The sequence below is a fragment of the Limulus polyphemus genome, unplaced genomic scaffold (assembly GCF_000517525.1).
Source record: "Limulus polyphemus unplaced genomic scaffold, Limulus_polyphemus-2.1.2 Scaffold2557, whole genome shotgun sequence".
NCBI classification, from domain to species: Eukaryota; Metazoa; Arthropoda; class Merostomata; order Xiphosura; family Limulidae; genus Limulus; species Limulus polyphemus.
The window spans coordinates 78,481-98,737 of record NW_013668167.1 but is presented as its reverse complement, the minus strand read 5'-3'; the positions used below and the strand labels follow the sequence as shown (position 1 = coordinate 98,737).

Sequence of the window (20,257 nt, the reverse complement as noted above, 5' to 3'; positions counted from 1 at the left end):
TTTAATCTTAAAATGAATATTACTTTGCATGATAGATAGGCAACACACGAAAAAAAAAGACATAAGTAAAACATTGCTTTACAAACCTTAAGACTTAATAAAAACATTTTATATTTTGTGTATGAAAGCATTGTAATATTTACTGACAATCTGCCAAATTTCGTTAACATTCGCTCACTAATTTAAAAGTTATAGCATGAAAACTATAACAAGCACAAAATGGTTATGAGGTCGGTCCTATGGACCGAGCCCATGCTGAAAGAGTTAATGAAATACAAAATACTAATGTATTGTATTAATGATAACTTGAACATTTATTTGCAATTTCTCATTGATTGTAACTCATGCATGTATATCACCTCTGCATTTCTACAACTATTTCCAATACTGTGGCCAGATAGGAAATGAAAAATATCTAGTTGAGAAAATGCATGAATTTAGGAAAAATCTGAATAAGTTTTGATGAAAATCATATTGTAATAGGATCTGACAAATCAATAATGAAAAATTATCCATCTCTATATATGGATGAATCAAAACATTGTAATTGTTTTTACTGAGAGATGGCCATATATTAAATTTCACAACACAGACTGTAAACCAATGAATTAAAGTTACTCAAAGATGAAGGAGGAACTCATTATTACTAAATGTTAGAATATTTATTAGAATGACATATATGATTATACAAAAGTTTTCCTTCTTAAATGTTGGTGGCCCGGCATGGCCAGGTGGTTAGGATGTTTGACTCGCAATCTGCAGTTTCCGTTTCGATTCCCCATCCCACCAAACATGCTTGCCCTTTCAGCTGTGGTGGCATTATAATGTGATGGTCAATCCCATTATTCAGTGGTAAAAGAGTAGCCCAAGAGTTGGTGGTGGGTGGAGATGACTAGCTGCCTTTTCTCTTGTCTTTCACTGCTAAATTAGGGACAGCTAGCGTAGATAGCCCTCATGTAGCTTTGCACGAAATTCAAAACAAACAAACAAATCTTAAATGTTCATGAAATGTTCTTAATTGGAAACTTTGATACGAAAACTCTTATGACTGCATATCTTTCTGGCTAAAATACTTCCTACACGTTTAGATCTATCTATTGTTTAATATTAGAGTGGATGGAACAAATGATTAAATTGGTTTTCATTTTTTTTGGTAATATTTTTGTTTAGTACCAACTGTATAATACCAACTGCAACAACTGTATAGTAACTTTTGTCCCTCTCTGTATTGTTAAAGAATACTTGATGTGCTAAAAAAAAACCCAGAAAATATTCATATTAAGTACTTCTGGACAAAAGTAAGTCAACTGTATAGATTTTAAATGACATACACAACAATTGACGTAATCTAATTAAACAAACAAAACCCATGATAATCAAGTTGCACCAGTAGAAATGCCATCCCACAGGTCACTGTTTGTGCTAGTAATTACTAATTGTAGTATTTATACCTCATTGAAACAAAGTTAGAAAAATTCAACATTTAACAAGAAAAGTTTGTGCTCTTTAGTCATATGCAACTCATTGCATCAAAGTGATTCAATGTACAGAGCTTAAAATTTTCATAAATTTTACTGATATAAACTCTAATGCTTTTATATATTAAAAGTGGTACCATTTATTGAAAAACAATCGTTTTTTTTTAAACTCCATTTTCTCATTACTACATTTAAAAATTACACCAATAAAGATATAATCAAACCCTCACATACAGTCCTAGTGAAAATTATGTTTTTGGAGAGTACTTTTATTTAAGATTGTGTTCTATTATAAAGAAATGGTTGTTGCACATACCACAGCTATTTTTTTGAATTGTCGAATCATGATGGCAGGGGAGTTTTGGTTACATACATAGATACTGACATACATGCTATGTCCATTATAGTAAAATTGAATCATCAGTTGGGTATCCTCAAAGCTAACATTGTTTTGGGCTGTATTTAATAATACCTAAGCCTACAATGGAGAAATACTATTTTAAAGGGTAATATATATATATATAAATATTATTATTATAAATGTCATAACCAATAAAATGTAATGAAAATAATTATAAAGAAAAATAGATCATTACTTACAAAGCACATAAATGTTTCAGTTACTTATTTAGATTCACACTACTTATTGATACAAGAAAAGGATTGTATTTACAATACTGTACATCCAATATAATAAAGAAGAGTGAAGAGTACTCAATATAGGAAATAGTTTTTCATAAGTTTTTCTCTCTTTGAAGAGAGGTTTTGTGTGCTAATTTTTATTTGGATTGCATATTTTATTGTAATAAACCAATGAATATATATATCATCATCATATTAAACTTAAATATTAAATTTATTTACTTATAGTCAAAAGTGCAACCTTTTGAAGGATGAAAAAGATTTTTTTATTAAGAACAAGTTGACTCGAGGATAAACCTTTTCTTCAAATTTTCATAATTATGTAAATGGGAAAAATGTACAAGGGCATTGGAAGGATGGTCTCTTTGAGTTTTTAACCATATTGAAATGTAATTGAATGATGCTAAGATCCCTTTTATAACAGGTTAGAACTACTGCAGTTTTGATTTTATCATTATATATGCTGTTAATCAGAATTTTTGAACACTTTTTACCAAATGGTTTGATTTATTGTGGTTTTAATCAAAATTTGTAATTTTTCTCAAATCCAATTTAATGTAATTTTTAAGTTTTGATTGTCATTACCTTTTTTGATATGTTAGTCCATTAGTTTACCACATTCTGTGCTTACTGAACACGCTTTGTCTAAACTGGAACAAGGAGATAAACGTACCGTTTCTCTTGGACCCATTCCTGCAGTGGAGAAAATAACAGCAAGCAACAGGTGAGAAGGCACAACCAGCTGACCTGTTGAAATTGATTGTAAATCAACATCTGAACTGTTAAGAAAATTGTAACATGAGCAGCAGGTCATATGATTGAGTTTTTTTTATTGTGAAAGTTCACTGAGTTTGTAGAGCAAGTTACATATAAAGTATTGAAAGTGGAAATGTATATAGAATAATTTGTATTAGTTCTTAGGGTTTGATTTATCAAAAGAGAAAGAAAGCGTAAGGCAGTATTATAAGTTGAAGAAATGTTTTGTGAATTTTAATTACACAAACATGTATGTTATTTTCCCAGAGAAACACCTAATGCAGCATTTTTCAAAGTGTGGGGTGCACCCCCTCAAGGGGGCACAAGTGATTTCTTGGGGTGTATGAGCAATTAGGGTAGAGTCAACAGTGCAATAATTCAAAACTATGCATTTTATTATATTTTTCATTAATGAAATATTAAGTTACTAGCTGTGACCTACAAAACATTTGTGGTATTTTTTATGCCCTTTGCTTGAATTTTCCTTATTATGTCATTCCTTATTCTATGCTTTCTTGCAGGCTTTACGTGTTAGATTGATAAATTTTGGTCTACTTGAAAAATTTTTTTGCCATCAGACAAACAAACTCACATAGACAGAATTTAATTTAATAAAACTACACATAAAGTAAATAATAAAGTATAGTAATGATATGTATAATAGTGTACAGAGTATGAAACAGTTATGAGTGTTCAGTGTATGACACAAGTTGAAAGAAAGAAACTCCTGAAAACGACAAATAAAACTTGTAGTAAAGAAAAAAAGTAGCTAAAAGGTATCTATAGTAGCATATAAAATGACCTGAAGCTAAGTTATTGTAAAGTAAGGTAGTAATGATGGCAAACTTAGCTGAATATGCAGAAACGTCTGATAAACATTTGGTTTTGAATGAACTGTGCGTGCATATTTTAGACGTAAATAAGTCTAGAAAGCCCATAGCAATTGTATTTAGTGTAATATTAATTTTTTTAGGAAATTGCATGCAGATTAAGTGTTGTTTGTGTGAAATACTTTGCAAATAAAAAAACTAAAGTTAAAATCAAAGCCATTCATCATGTGATGATAATGACATTATGCCATTGTGTGCGATACTTGTTGCATTGAAAAGTTTGACTAAGCAAAATACAGGTAAGGTTATTCTGAATTGAAAAGTCAATATGCTATCTGTATTTCTTAGACAAAGATCTTTCTAACAATATGAGATTTGTAGCATTTGATTGAGACATTTTTGAGAAAAGTTCCAGACAGATAAATGTAAGTGTATTATTTATATAGATTACAACACCTTACAGCATTTTAATGCATATCTGTGTATAACATTTCTTTCTTTCTCTTAAAAAAGAGGGGGATATGCAAGAGACCATATTTATTAAAGAAGGGCATGGATGTAAAAAGTTTATGAAATGATGAGCTAATTTAAGGGCATACATATACCAGTGGCATACATATATTGTTGAAATAATCACTGTTTAAGTATTGTATTAACATTTTGATGAATTAAATTTTCTATATAAAGGTAATATTGAAATATAAACCTTTAATTCTAGGTGCTACATTAAATTACCAGTGTGTACAAGAAAGTATTGTTCGAATGCTTTCTTTTCTGTTAGATTACAGATAATGACGGTATTGCTGAAACTATACAACTACCACATCAGTTTGATGCCAAGGTTGTCTCATTTTTCAATATGCAGAATGTGTTCTAAGTAAGTTTCTCAAAATCATTTTGCATGTATTCTTTCAGTGTTGAATAGCAGAATATAGACAAACATAAAGTAAGTGTACTGAATCTTGTTTAACTTGTTTGTTATACACACACAGTAGGGGTTTTGTTAAGTAGAAAAATGAAAAGTATCAAACTCTGTTGGTTGAAAAGGTTTGGGAGGCATTTATAATACAGGAAGGGGAAGCAACCCAGGGAAGAGATCCATTACACATTACACTCTTGATGTAAATAATGATTTATCTGGCCAAACCAATTTGTTTATCATAATTTTACATATGACCACCTAATTTGTAGGTGTTAATGTTAATTCGGCAATGTACACATTAGCATGTGGATTTTTTTTTGCATTGTCTTCTAGCAACAAATGAGGTGAAACTGTTTCATTCAGCAAAGGCCAAAGATTGTTTTTATTAACATCATAGTTGACCGTATTCTCAGTTGTTTCCAATACATAATGCAAGATGTTGTAAATGAGAATCCCAATTCTGACCAATCCCAAAATTAGAAGGAAAAGCGCAGATTCAGTATGACATCATCCATTGTTTGGTGTGCTCTTTTGTGAGTATAAAACACTGAAAATTTAAGTGACAGCTGGAATTGTTTTACCCCAAGACTGGAAAAAACAGACTGTCATATCTGTATAAATGAATATTCACACACAAGGATTCTCAATAAAACATACTGGCCTTCTTATAAATGTTTCTATACCTTTGAAAAAAACTTGAGTAAACATTTTGGTTCCTTTATATAAATGTTATGATTTCCTTAATGAAAACTCATGAGAATTTTGTTTTATTTGAAATATAAATATATTTAGCTGTAAGAGTGAAAAGACATATTTTAAAAATATATGCCAAGATAAGAGATTAGTCCTTAATTCCACACCTACCAACAGTCTTACTCCAAAACAACTGGACCCTGACTACTTAGGTTTGGTTTTTAATGTGGAACTGTTACTGTCCTAAAATTAGCTACATGTTATGTTTTGTGCATAGAAATATCTTGAATGTTTAAATTTGTGTACTTTTGTGTAAGTTATGGACCTGAATTATAAGGTAGTTTCTATACCCAACTGAAGAGTGGATAATTTTGTTCATAATTCCTTTTTTTTTGTTATATCCAATCATTTATTAAAGTTTTAAATTCTGCACTCTTGGTGATAAGTTATATTTTGGTTTTCTCAAAAGATGAATCAGAAAACTGTTTACTTATTCAGGCTAGTCAAGCAAGGGTTTCAGAGGCTTGTCATTAGTCAGCGTTCATCATTTGGCTCAGAAGGAGGTAGCTTTTCTACTCCACACCCACGATCTTCTCCCAGAATTCCTCTGTCTGCAGGTTTTTTGCTTGAACTGCTTCATTCTGTGTATTTTTGCATGTATGTTTGAAGATCTTAGATATTTTTATATGAATTCTAAAATTGATAAAATTAATTTCAGACTAATTATTTAGATATGAAATATTTAGTGGAGTTTGCTATTTATAACATGTACTTATGAAGTAAAGTCATATATATTTTTGATTTTACAGTAGAAAACAGTAGCTTGTCATATTTAGATTTATTAATTTTAAAGTAAAGCTGTCTCTCATTATATATATATATATGTGTGTGTGTGTGAAAATTTATTGTGCGGTTTCTGAATATTTTCTCAGTAGTTCTGTTTGAATGATAGTTGAATAATCTTCACAACAGGCTCTCCAGTGGCACAGCGGTATATCTGTGGACTTACAACGCTAGATACCCATGGTGGGCAGAGCACAGATAGCCCACTGTGTAGCTTTGTGCTTAATTACAAACAAACCTCACAATAGCTAAATAATACTGTTTTCAATTGTACAGATGATAAAAAGACTTAGAATAATTTCAATAAATAATTGATAATTTTTTTTATAGAATTAAATATGTAGATAAAGAAATTGTAAGTGTCCTCAAGCATTAGTTACTGGTAATAGTTTTTAATTGTGTTTGTAAAAAAAATGTGTGTATATGATAATGTGAAGAAACTGCATGAGATTATCATCATATCTGAAAATACCTTTTTTAAAAGTGTTATTTGGAAAAGGTTAAAATGAAAAGTAATAACAGTGTTTAAAATGCTCAATAAAAACTTTATATAAATAACATTGAAATACCACATGTTTCAGTAGCTTTATAAGGAAAACGTGTAACTCATTGTGAATTTTAAGGGTGGTATGAATATTATACATAAGAAATCAATTTTATTTGTTTTCCAAAGCTGTGCATTAACATCAAGCTAACCCTACATCTGAAGCTAGTAAAGAATTTTATAAGTCATAGCACAAAATGTCTTATGGCTCTTTAATATTCCATTCACTTTGAGTGATAGGTTAATTTAAAATTATGGTTTTTTGCCATTGTATCAAATGATCTGTTTCAACAACGTGTTCACCAACTAAAGAAATTAGCATATTTTTGTTATGTACATAACCTATATGTTCATTAAGATTTCAAGTTAAGTTTAGTTTAACTAATGTATTTTTAATTGCATTCACACCTAATTTCATATACAGTATACCCTCACCTGTTCGCGGTTCCCCATTCGCGGCCCCGCATATTCGCGGGTTAGGCTCTTAACCCTATCGTATGCCGGTATACCGGGCTAGCGTCATAACGTCATAAAAACGAATGCTCGGTAAACCGGGTTTTTGTAGGTCATAGAGACTAAAAGCGCTTTTCGAGGGTAAGTCTGTATTTACTCTCTCGAGCAGTTTTTATCGATTGACGTCTTCATCGAACAATGGGCTGGGCTGCTATTGGCTGACTGCCTCAGCTTCCCCCACAACGCAAACGGCAAAGCACAGTCGGTTTACATTATCATTACTACATTAGTGAAATACATAACTGGATGCAATATTACTACATTATTACTGTATTAATGAGTAAGAGTGTCTTTAGAAAGTGTTTGGGAAGCATTTAGTACCGTGTATAATCTCATACATAGACGTTTTAAAACTGCATCCAATATTCGCGGGGGGGGGGGGTAAAGAACGTAACCCCCGCGAATATCAAGGGAATACTGTATACTTTTTTAATCCAAGATACCTTTTTAATCTTCGCTATTAGGAAATATTTTTTTAATTTTATTAATAGGTTTTAAAAATAGATATAATTTTATGTTTGCTAACCTCGCTATTGATTTGGCTAATTACTTCTTGTCTTTTTGTTAATATTACAATACTATTAATTTTATTATCGTACACAGTTTAATCTAGTATGTTGCTTAATAAAATTTTACCAGAACAAATTTTAAATGTTCTGTCTGTATAAGTATGAAAAGCTGCTAGGTTTTGAGAAAATGGGTGACATGATCTTTTATGTGGCAGCGTGGAGACCAAATATGGTTTCTGATAAAAGTTATAGTTCCATAATTATTTCTTTTAATTAATACATTCAAAAATGGTAATAAACGGTTATCTTTTTCAGTGTTATATGTAAACTGATTAGATTTCAAGGATCAAATTATTTAGATAATCAGCAAATGTTTTTGATTCTGTATTTCCAGTCCACCAAACCAATAATATATCATCGAGGAACAAGCAAAAGTACCAATCCTCAGTGAGAGGAAAGTTTAAGTTAAACCATCAATATAAATTATTTCATGGACTTTATAAAAGTTAATTGTGTAGCACTTTTGGTTTCACTCAGAGCCAAAGTTCTGAGCTACTTATACAACCAATCGACTAATTTTTTGAGTGTTTCAGACATACTAAGAGTCACTCAACAATAACATACAGTAAATCTTCATTTTTATTCTTTAAGTTATGTCGTATTTTAAAATGTGAATGATAGTGTGATTAATTCCTAACAACTTGGTGTAGAATATCCTGCTTGCAAAATAAAATTTGGCATCAACTGTATTCATGCTTGTTTTCCCATCATTTCAAAAGTGAAGTTTAATAAACAATGAAATTACATCAAATGAAATTGCCACATGAAATATTATGTCACCTATTTTCTCCAACCTAGCAGCTTTTCATCCTTATATAAACAGATCATTGCAAAAATGAAAGAGGTTATAATATTGACATCATTGAATGTATAACACAGAAAAACTATTATTCAAGTTTTATTAAGCCATGTACTAGGTTAAAATGTCTACCATAAGAAAATTAATAGTATAGTAATATTGTCATACTTACAGGGTGTAACTATTCAAATTGCAAGTGTGTTCAACAAACAATTTTTAAACCAGTTAACAAAATTAAAACAGTACTTCCTAATACTGAAAATAAAAAAGGTATCTTGAATAAACAGGTATATGAAATTAAGTGTGAATTCAATAAAAAAAATATATTTGTTAAACTGAACATAACTTGAAATACTGTCTTAATGAACATAAAAGTTATGTACATAATAAAAAAGATGCTAATTTATCTGCTTGCTGAACATGCTGTTGAAATGGGTTATTCCATACAGTGACATTAAACTATAGTTTTAAATGAACCTAACAATCGAAGTGAAGTGAATATTAGAGAATCAATAGAAATTTCACAGTGTAAGTTAAATAATTCTTTGCTAGATAGAGATGAAGGATTAGTTGATGTCAATGCGCAGCTTTGAAAATAAATATGGGTTTCTTATATATAATTTTCATACCACCCTTAAAGTTTACAATGAGTATAAAACTACGCACTTGTCATTTATGTTTTTACTTTTAGTGGTGGCAGCATAAAGCTACCAAAACATTTAGAGTCTATTAATGTTGACCATCAGCCAAATAAAGTTTTTATTGTGCATTTTAAATGTTGTTCTTACTTTTAATTTTAACATGCAAAATACATAGTTGCACAGCTATTTGTAAAAAAAGAGTTTACATATTGTTTTAAATGTTTTTATTTTCCACTTGAATACTTTCTTGCATGCTTCTCTATGCATATAATGACAATATTTTTAGTTTTCCATATTCCTCCATGCATGAGCACTTCATTGACCTAGTGTCTGAGTAAGTAAGATTATGTTTTTGTTCTTCTTTCAGTGTCTTTTGATAAGGTTAAAGTTTTGTTACTATGCGATGTGTATACCTTTCAGGGTGTTATTTACCATTTTCCCACAGAAAAGCCAAATCATCTGATAATTAACACATTACTTCCCTAACAGTAGAAAAATCAAATACATAGTTATGTTGGTATGAATGCATGTACGTATACCAAACAGAATGTTTAGAGAAGCAAAATGCATGTGTATTAGTATTCACATGGGTTGATGCAAGATAAAAAGTGCTTTTTGAGGGCCTTCAAGGCGAAGAAAGACCAAATTAAGCATCCATGTCAGAAGCTATCTATTGTTTATTAGAAGGGAACACACCACATTTGGTGTTTTATATCTATATATTGTATATTTAGAGTGAAACAAGATTGCGCAACACTAGAGAGACAAAAAAGTACAGTTATTGAAAACTTCTTGCTACTGACCAAAATCCATTATTAGTAAACATATATGTGACACATTCAGCAATGCTGCTCAATATTCATATTAAATTTTCAAATTAGAGAAACATACTGAATATTTCTTGATATAATATTGCCACTGGCTAAATTCACTATTATATTAGTATGTATATATGTGTATTTATAAGGTAAACAAATTGTGCTTCGTAGACCACTTGGTGGAGTTTTCAAACTAATTAAACATTCCAAAAATTACAAGGTGTGCTATTATTGCTGGCATAAGGTGTTATTCTTGAAGAATTAAAAGTTATTTTCAATCATTTCACAAAGATTAAGACTTAATATAAGCAAAGAATATGGTGTTGAACTTAACACTTTAACATGTAAAATACATAGTTACACAGCTATAGTACATCTACCTATACTTAATTTTATTCACCTTTGAACAGTGTTTAACCTTTGTTATTACAGTGACATTAAGATACTGCTACTTATTATTCTATCATCTCTTTTTTTTTTTATAGGTTCAATGGAATAGCTTCATTTGGAATCCAAGCTTTAGAAGATATAAATTTTCGTGCTATTCATGAACTTTTTCCTGAAGTCATTCAAGTACGTAAATTGTTATATACAAAGGTAAAAGTCATAACCTTGAAAGAAACAGGTAAAAAATATTATAATATTCTTATAATTAATAATAAAAGTTATTTTTAAAAAATAATGGAAAATTAGGAAATGTCTCAGAAAAATACCTTTTGACATCCCTGGATAAATATAACGTTTTTGAACCTACTCATACTTGCATTTTTCACACAGTATTTTGTATTGAGTAGTGAATTAAAAACAAATGCACTTGTGATGACATTGCATTAAAACAGTTTTATAACTAACTTTCTCATTGTTTTCAGGTTACCAATGCCATTAAAAATTCTCTAAAGGTGAATCCATCTGGTCAACCTAAAGATGGTCCTATGGGTATCAGTGTTGCACTTTCACCATCATCAAATCAATCCACATTGTTTAAAGGTGCTGTTACCAATGCCTCATTTAGGACAAGAAAATTGCCAGGTAAGTTATAAACATTTTTGTATTAATCTTCTCACTACAGGGTCAGTCAATTTAACCGAGTCATGTGACCTTTTGTACTCATTTAAAGTCTTTATAAATTTAATACTTATAACTCTCAATATATTGAATATATCTTCACGAAATTTGGCATTCTTTCAGTTAACCTTATTGGCCCGGGTACACTTTACTGCGCATGACACAAAGTTTTAGTGTCTTACATTCAAAATTTTATTAAACTACTTTTTGTTTATGTTATACTAATTAGAATAGCATAAAATCTTAGCTAATAATCCATATTTGAATAGTATACAAGTTTTAAGTTCTTAATTTTACAAGGAAATATATATAAAAAATCTTGAATTTCCACTATTGTGACGCACATGACACATTTTGTTTTAACATGTCATCATCCCTAGTTTATCCATCACCCCTCGAAAATGTACGAAATTAAACGTAAAATACTCTCTATAAAATCATTATTGCTCAAGCAGACCATAATTTTTATAGCCTTCAATAGAAAATCAGACCCTTCCTGCTACACCCACTTGTCACATCCTCTCTTTCACAATTCATTGATAGTTCTCTCTTACGTTTCATTATATATTACCTATAACCAATAGAAAATCAAGGTTTCCATCTATCAAATGGTGTACTGTATAACATTGTGCTCTGAACAGATAATTATCACTTTCACTCGGAGTAGCAACATCGTTCCCGTGGCAAAGTTAACGACTAAGATTTGTCCATGAATATATTGAGTATTTGTTTTGAATAGTCCTTGAGCAAAGTAATTTTCATGTTAAAATTAAAAATACTTTTCTTCATCTCAAAAATCTCAAATTTCCTTTGTGTTATCCCTAAAACTTCCTAAATTTATTTCAAACGTTTTCTTTCAGTAAAACTTTATAGTTTATCTGTTATTTTCTCTACCCTATCTCAAAAAGGGATCGGTCAATTCAACCGACTTTCTAACCACCCAAAAAAAAAAAAATCGAAATAGACCTAAATTAACCTAGAATAACTTCAAATTGTAACATGAAACTACATTTGTTTATCCTAAGTAGCTCTAAGTTCGTAACATTATACATCTATTTATAATTAAATTTTATTGTTTTATAGCCCTTTGAACTGTGTCTAACTACTATCCGCACCATTATAAGTTGTAAATTACTCGGGGAACATGCAGCTCATGTTACGCTATCAAATTACATTACCTACGAGCTGAACCATTTTAATTATATTATTATTATTGCTTATTTTACCTAATATAGTCTTAAGTAACTTAAAAAGATCTGTATTTTTAGATTTTATTTAATTTTATAATAATAAATATGAAAAGAAATAAAGTACTTACTTAATCTTCTTTTTTATTGCCCTCGATTGTCGAGGAGAGTTAAGCCGGATTTTTTATAGTAATGCACCAAAGATTATAGACTAAAAACATGCAAAAAAGTAGACAAAATTCACACCTCAAAATTTTCCTGGCTTTCTAACTACGTGACAAGAGCTGTTACAAATTTATCCAAGCTAGTCGTTAACTTTCTCACAAAAATGAATCTTGTACTGTGAATGAAATTGATGATATTCTGTCCAGAATACAGTGTTATACAATACATCATTTGATAGATAAAAACCTTGACTTTCTACCAGTTATAGAGAACTATCAACGAATTGTGAAAGAGAGGATGTGACAGAAGGGGGTGATTTTCTATTCAATAGCTCTGTAACTAAACAGAATTGAAGGCTATAAAAATTATGGTTTGTTTGAGCAATAACAATCTTATAGAGTATTTTACCTTTAATTTCATACATTTTCGAGTGGTGATGGACAAAATAGGGATGATGACATGCTAAGACAAAATGTGTCACATGGGTCACACTAATGGAAATTCAGGATTTTTTAAAATATTTCCTTTTCCTTGTAGAATTAAGAATGTAAAACTTGTATGCTATTACAATATGGATTATTAGCTAAGATTTTATGCAAAAAGTAGTTTAATAAAAGTTTGAATGTAAGACATTAAAACCTTGTGTCATGTGCACTAAAGGGTAACCGGGGAGATAGGATTAATAGCATGCCTCTTTGAAAGGATGTGTACAAACTGAAGATTATGTGATGAAATAGTTTTAAAAAACTTTTTTTTAAACTGTTTCTCTGATATGCCAAATACAGAGGGTTGATTATGTTATATTAAAACAATTCTGGAGCCTCACCTTGTTGCCACGTCCAGTCATGATTTGTTTGATAATTATGCATCTTGGTTATAGCTCTGCAGCATAGTTTCCACTTCTCCCTAGTGTAAGATTGACAGTTTTCAAGCATCTGTTTCAACAGTTCAGTCATACAGAAATCCTTAGGCAACTTGACCAGTATGTCCTTGTATGGTGTGAATACCTGTGCCATTCTCCAGCTGTCTGAGGTATGTGATGGTTGAATAGGAGATGTGACTGGAAGCTTTATTTTGGTGAACCCTTACCCTCCTAGCTTGTATTTCTGCATGATATAAAGGATCCAAACATTGGTCTGATAGTAAGCAGTGTTCATCTTGAACTTTGCTTCTACTTTCCAGATCATGAATTCCATTCAAAAGTTTTGCAACATACCACGTACCAATCTTTTTCACCAGTTCACAGGAAAAAAATGGCAATTGTTACAGTAATAAAAGTATAAGTACTTTTCATTAAGTGTCACCTCATACTTATATTTTTCTCAAGCTAGATACCATTCCTTGAGTTTTCTGTAGTTGATCTTCCTTTCTTTGATGTATATGTGTACATATGATTTGTGTTACTTTTCTAGATGGAGATCCTTCTTGATTATGTTGTGTACTGTTGCCTTATATATTGACAGCTTTTGTGTTATGGATTCTCTCCTGTTACAAGATGCTGTACTTTTTTTTTTTAACAGCTGAAATATGACTTTTTTGCAGGTTTCTTTCTTGATGTTCCTGTTGTCTCAAGTTGATCCACATCCCTTTGTTTTCCAATGCAATTATTAAAGTACAAGGGTTGAATAGAGGTTACATAGTGTTGCTAGTAGTAAGCATTCTGAAATGTTAAATGATACAACAGGTAGTAACAGAAATATATTTATATCATATTTTAATAAAAGTTTAGCATGAGATATATAAATCACAAACCAAACCCTTCTGTAATCTGAATATTTTATTTGGGTAATTTTTCAAGATTTTAGTACAGGCTGACACCATATTCCTTTGTTTTCCAATATCATTAAGTACAAGGGAAATATCCATCTTGGAAATTTAAATTACCTTGGTTTGAACACATCTTTATGATCTGAGTGTACAAAAATTTTGTATTGGAAAGGATTGTTACACACACGTTTCTTAGAAGTAGCATTTACACTACTTAAAAAACAGTGTCAAAATGTTGTTCTGATACATTCCATTCCTTCCACCACAAATTTATATTGGCTGTGATTGTCACGTGACTTGCTGATGTGCACAACCAATATCATTTTAATATAACTTATTTAACCTCTGTAGACCAATTTATATATCAATTTTAATGTTAGGTTTAACACAAACTTCAGTGTAAGTATCAGAACATGCTTAATTTCAATTACGAAGTATATAATATCAATTTTGATGAACTACGATGGAGAAAGATTTGCAACATTAGTTGCATTCCAATTGTGATGTTGACATTTTATTTCAGATGACATTCCATTACAATCTCCTCAGCAGGAGGAAACTCCTCAAAGCAGTATTCAACATCTTGCTTCTATTACTGAAGAGCAGGAGGAAAGTCATTTTACCAAAGTAAGTCCTTCTCTAACAACAAAGTCTCAGCAGGACAGAATTAGTGTTAGTAGCAAGTTACCTGTTTTAGCACTGTTGAAAGACAGAGCTAAAGCCAAAAAGGATAAGGAAGCAGCCATCATTGATCCTAATGTAACACCCTCAGTTAAAAAAGAACAGGATAGAAAAATAACTGGACTAAATCCAAGCCGATCAATTTCACATCAGAATGGTTTCAGCGACATAAACAGCAGTAGTTCTTACCCTTCCTTCTCCTCAGACCTCAACACTTTTACCTTACAGAACAGATTGAATATGGTTAAATCAGAAAAAGATATTACTGCTGCTTCAGGTCAAAAAATAACTGCAGCAGTCTGGAATTCCAAAGAGGTCAAATCTCCTCCTCCTAGTGCCCAACTCGATGGAGTAGGTAGTAATGGTCAGGTGAGACATAGCCAAGAGATTAATTCTCGAGTCAATCTGTCATGGGAAGTAGATTCAGAGTGTTTCAAACCATACCAAACACTAGTCTAATTGGTTGTATTTTCTAATATGTGAATAAATAAATCAGTTGAAGAATCTAAGAATTTGGTGTAACTAAACAATAAGTTAATCATTAAGATCTCTAATAATTCTACTGTTTTGAAATCGTTTGTAAAAGCAAAACAGTGCTTTCCCTTAGAAGACCAGTTATAAAATTAAATCAGGTAGTGATAGTCTTAAATTTTAAAGATCTGTTATCATTATATTAACAAGTGTCCCGTGTAACTAAACGTAGCAGTTTTTGTGTTGTTTTTCATTTAAAGTTAATGCTTATTAAATAATACATCCAATGCAGATAACTGAAATCTTTACACTTGATGACATTAGGAATAACAGATGGTCACTGTTTGATATGCTTTTAACCTGCTGAATGAGTTTAGTTTTATGGTTTGACTAAAATTGCCACTCCTCTACTTACACAAAGAAACTTATGTAGTAGACATTCTGTCAACTGCAGTTTTAATCATTAAAAATGTTACAATAATTTTTACTTGGAAATAAGATTATACAGGGTGGCATAAATGTCACACCCCATAGGGATTTTGAATAACAATAAAGTAATTACCTTTTAAGTTAATAAAATAAATGATCGAACTGCTGGCCATTAACTTTGAAGCACTTGTTGATTTCAATGAAGTTGAGGGTCAGAAATCTGAACATTTGCTTTGTTTTATTGTTATTCAAATTCTCTATGGGGCTCTACTTTTCTGCCACTCTGTACATTAACCAAAAAATGAAAGCTTGAACAGGAAAAGTACCAGTAAAATGATTATTGCACAATATCAATTCACTTTTAACATGTAATACACTAGGCCTAGTTAGTTGTGTGTAATTAAATGGATGTACAGAAATATGGTTCATCAGACCATGTTTAAAAATATGGAGGATGGTGACTAACAAATTTACCTGTCTAGTTTTCTTTTGTTTGATGTCTGATTTTGAGTGAACAAGTCTTTTACTCTATGAGACAAAGCAAACTTTTCTATCAGGTTTGCACTGTAAATAATCACTGTTGTACAAAATGTTTAAAGCTTCAGAAACAGGTGGTTCACAGTCTTCTACATTATGCTATTCTGTTTCTGGAAAATCATTCTTTTATGATGACTACATTATCTTCATCAATAAGATGTTCTTAAGTGAGAACATCAAGATAGTCTGAGCTTGTAATTCCATTTGGTAGCTTGAAACCTGCTACACACAATTCCAAGTTGTTTTCAAACAGTAAGCACTTGTAAAAGACTGACATGGAGCATTATACCACAGTGTGTTAAAGTTAAGATGCTGTTATTCATAATATTGTGATAATTAATCTTCAGGTTTTTATTATACCAAAATTACAGGGCTAGATCTTGTTTGTATAATTAGATTGAATAAATTCAAGTTTAATCTCATAACAAGTGGATAAACAAACTGCTTCTCTATCATCAATACAGTTTCTTTGTTTTTCATATATAATAATCCTGTCAAGCTTTTCAATCACTTTTATAAAAATATCACTGGTCTTCCTTGCCTTTGGAGAAGTTTTATGTTTGTGGATTTGCTGATTCATTAATATTTTGCACTAACACAAGTATTTCAAAACACTGTACTCTTTCCCAAACATCCATACTGCAGTTAAAATTGTCATGTCCAAACACCATGGTGCTTAAAACAGTATGTCTTACCTTCATTCATCTCTGGTAATTTTCAACATCTGGAAAATTAACTGTTCTCATCTTTCAGAATTTTGTCTTTATCCTTCTGTAATTTCATACTCTTTGGCTATGTCACATTGCTTTTTACGATAGCATTAATAAAGTGCAACCTTTGTTTGAATAGAGCCTTTTCATGATTTACACAGCGGAAATGAACAAACAGATAGAAGTTGATATTAATATACTGACAAAACATACTGCTACATGGGAGTGGCATAAAGTGCAAGTTAAAACGACTGAGCCTGTTTGCAGGTGTTTGTCATGTGTCATCGAAGGAAGAAGAGTGTGAGTTTATGAATGGAAGAATAGTAATCAGTCAAAAATAAGTTTCTGTGTGGTGCAAAGGAAACTATGTTCATCTGAATTAACACTTATATGAATTGAAGTATCTATCCATTTTTATCATAGGGATACAGGTATGGATCAGTTTAATACTAATCAATCATATTGTACAAACTGAGGGAATACAAACTAACGAGGTTTTACTGTATTTCAGTATTATTATAGAAATTTGAGATTTCAAAAGCGTATATGACTAAATAGTTATATAATACATAATTGTGATATATTATACAGAATTGTGCCTGTGTACATTTGTATGCCAACAAATAAAGCTATCATTGGTTAACAGGACCTTAAAGTGATTTAACAATACAAGGAAAAACATTTGAATTTGTTCTTAGCAAATATTAATAAAGGCTTATCATTGAACACTTGAGTTTATTAAAATGCAGTATTATTCCAAGAGGAGAACTGGCAATTATAGCATTAACTCAATGAAACAGGTTAAAGATGTTAGAAAATATAAGGTTATGACTTGTTTAACAATAAATAACGAGATAATGGCCAAGTGTACACAGAACTTGGTTTTAGTGATGAAAAGAAGGAAATCAAAACACGGAATTTTGTTATAAATGAACATTAATTATTCCTTCAACACAATATAAGGAAATGCATTTGTGGTATTTTATATGTTCTGTATCATTTTGATGTCACCTAAACCACATTTATTTATATGTCACCATGTTCTCTGTTTTTACTGACTAGTCTATATAACTTTAGTAATTAAACAAGTTTCATAAGGATGTTTATTGTTGGTCCTACAAATTATAAATTTTATTTCAGCCATATGAAATCAGTATTTAATGACTCTTATACTTTGATATGTATATTTAGTTTTACATATTTTATTAATGGTAGATAATTATATTTTTAGTTCACAGAGATCCTTGTAGATTTTCTCTTTGGTCCAAGAACTGGTAATCACAATTTCAAACTTTGGGCATCATTTTTGCATAGGCTGTTCTATGTTTTAATCTAATTATTTTCAGTAAACTGGATTTGAATGAACAAGTTCATTTTTTAAATTCCAAACAATTCCGTTTTTTAGTAATGGATGAACATCCTTTAAAACAGTCTGCTAAAATCATTTTTGACTACATCTCAAAATGCAAAACAGATATCTGAACTGAGGTATTGGCTAAAGTTTAATATATAGTTACAAATGGTCTTGCAGCTTTGGATCCTGTGTAAGGAGTTTAGTCTATGCATGTAATGTACTTAGAGATCAATAGAAGTTATGTATGTAATAAAACAAAAAAAAACATTGCATACTTTGTCATTTTACTAAGAACAGACAACTAGAATTCCTTATGATAGTAAATATTTGCTTAGTCTTTAGATTCTGGAATGCCTTACTTAAACTGCCACAACACTAAAAATTTAAGAATGAGAAGCTTTACAGTTTATTCATTGAATTTCATGACAATTTCACACAGCTTTCACAATACTAGTAGAGCACAATGGTTGTTTATTATTTCGGGAGATTCACCAAGATATGTACAGGAAAACTTGGAACATTAAAACCAAATTTAAGTACTCAATAACAAAAATGTAAAAATTTAGTTACAAAATGGGTATCTAGAACATGATATACCAAATTAATTACTATGAAGGAAAATCTTATTACAAAAATGATAGCCACCATGTAATAAAACCATTTATAAACATTCCCATACATGATCTGGCATTATCTGAGAACAACATGAACTGTAGTGATAGCATTTACCAAAAATACATATAAATATAAATACTTGGATCTCAATTAAAAAAAAATCTGTTTATAAAGTTCTGCATGTTGACTGATATTATAATGTAAAATTATTTTAAATTGAGCAAGTATACTTAATACACTTTTATATTTTTTGTCTCTGCAAAATAATACATTTAGAACAAGTTTTGGATGATCTTTAAAAATTATAATTACAAACAAGATTTTTATCATTTTTGCATTTGTTTTTCTTAAATAGAAAAATTTAACTACAGAAAACACTTCAGTAATACCACTTTAACTTATATTTTTTACACAATTTTAACTTGTATTTATAGTTGCAGTACTTTTAATTAAACTCTACTTGGTCCTTGTTGCTTAGACAAACCTTGAAATCACTGCTTTATAGTTGGAAACAGAAATAATAATTGTTTTTTTTTAGAAAGAAACACCAAATTCCTTCCATGTCTGATAACTGGAAACAAAAAAAAACGAGACATAGTTAGGCTAGTTTTCTTCCTCCATATTTAAAAATAGAAAATTACCAGAGTAATAATACAGTATTGATGTATATAAGCATATTACCTTAAATTCTTAATTCTATGTTGAGGAAATTAATAATATATCATTTCCATTTTTTTTCTAACACTTTTAAATTAAAGTTCTTTAAAAATTGAAAGTAAAAATAGGATAATTACTTATAAGAACATATTCTTTCTATAATTGTACATTTTTAGTGAAGCTTACTAAACTTAATGGGTATGTTGCCTACAATGATGGGACATGCTTGTACTTTGGTGCTTAAGAAAGTTTAGCTTTACTTTACAAAAGCTCAAATGAAGATTTGACATAGTGCTTTGATTATCCATTACCTGACAAAAGCTCAAATGAAGATTTGACATAGTGCTTTGATTATCCATTACCTTACAAAAGCTCAAATGAAGATTTGACATAGTGCTTTGATTATCCATTACCTTACAAAAGCTCAAATGAAGATTTGACATAGTGCTTTGATCATCCATTACCTTACAAAAGCTCAAATGAAGATTTGACATAGAGCTTTGATTATCCATTACCTTACAAAAGCACAAATGAAGATTTGACATAGTGCTTTGATTATCCATTACCTTAC

The 20,257-nt window shown here is 30.4% G+C and overlaps 2 protein-coding genes across 7 annotated transcripts in view; one reads left to right on the top strand and one right to left on the bottom strand.

Moving 5' to 3' along the window:
- LOC106467292 (hyccin-like) overlaps positions 1-18,679 on the top strand; it is a 48,225-nt gene extending 29,546 nt beyond the window's left edge. For 5 of the 6 annotated variants that reach the window (XM_013927629.2, XM_022395434.1, XM_013927628.2 and 2 more), the window contains 7 exons: positions 2,723-2,844; positions 4,488-4,583; positions 5,820-5,978; positions 9,517-9,564; positions 10,534-10,621; positions 10,918-11,077; positions 14,756-18,679. In XM_013927629.2, the coding sequence (XP_013783083.1) occupies positions 2,723-2,844; positions 4,488-4,583; positions 5,820-5,978; positions 9,517-9,564; positions 10,534-10,621; positions 10,918-11,077; positions 14,756-15,372 (1,290 nt within the window). In that variant the 3' untranslated portion in view covers positions 15,373-18,679. The remainder of the gene's footprint in view (positions 1-2,722; positions 2,845-4,487; positions 4,584-5,819; positions 5,979-9,516; positions 9,565-10,533; positions 10,622-10,917; positions 11,078-14,755) is intronic. The other variant, XM_013927631.2, reaches the window with a different exon arrangement.
- Positions 18,680-18,854: 175 nt separating this feature from the next.
- The window catches only part of LOC106467291 (endoplasmic reticulum resident protein 44-like), a 68,267-nt gene continuing 66,864 nt past the window's right edge, over positions 18,855-20,257 (bottom strand). Inside the window, exon 13 of the mRNA XM_013927627.2 lies at positions 18,855-19,600. The gene's annotated coding sequence lies outside the window, so the exon portion shown is untranslated. The remainder of the gene's footprint in view (positions 19,601-20,257) is intronic.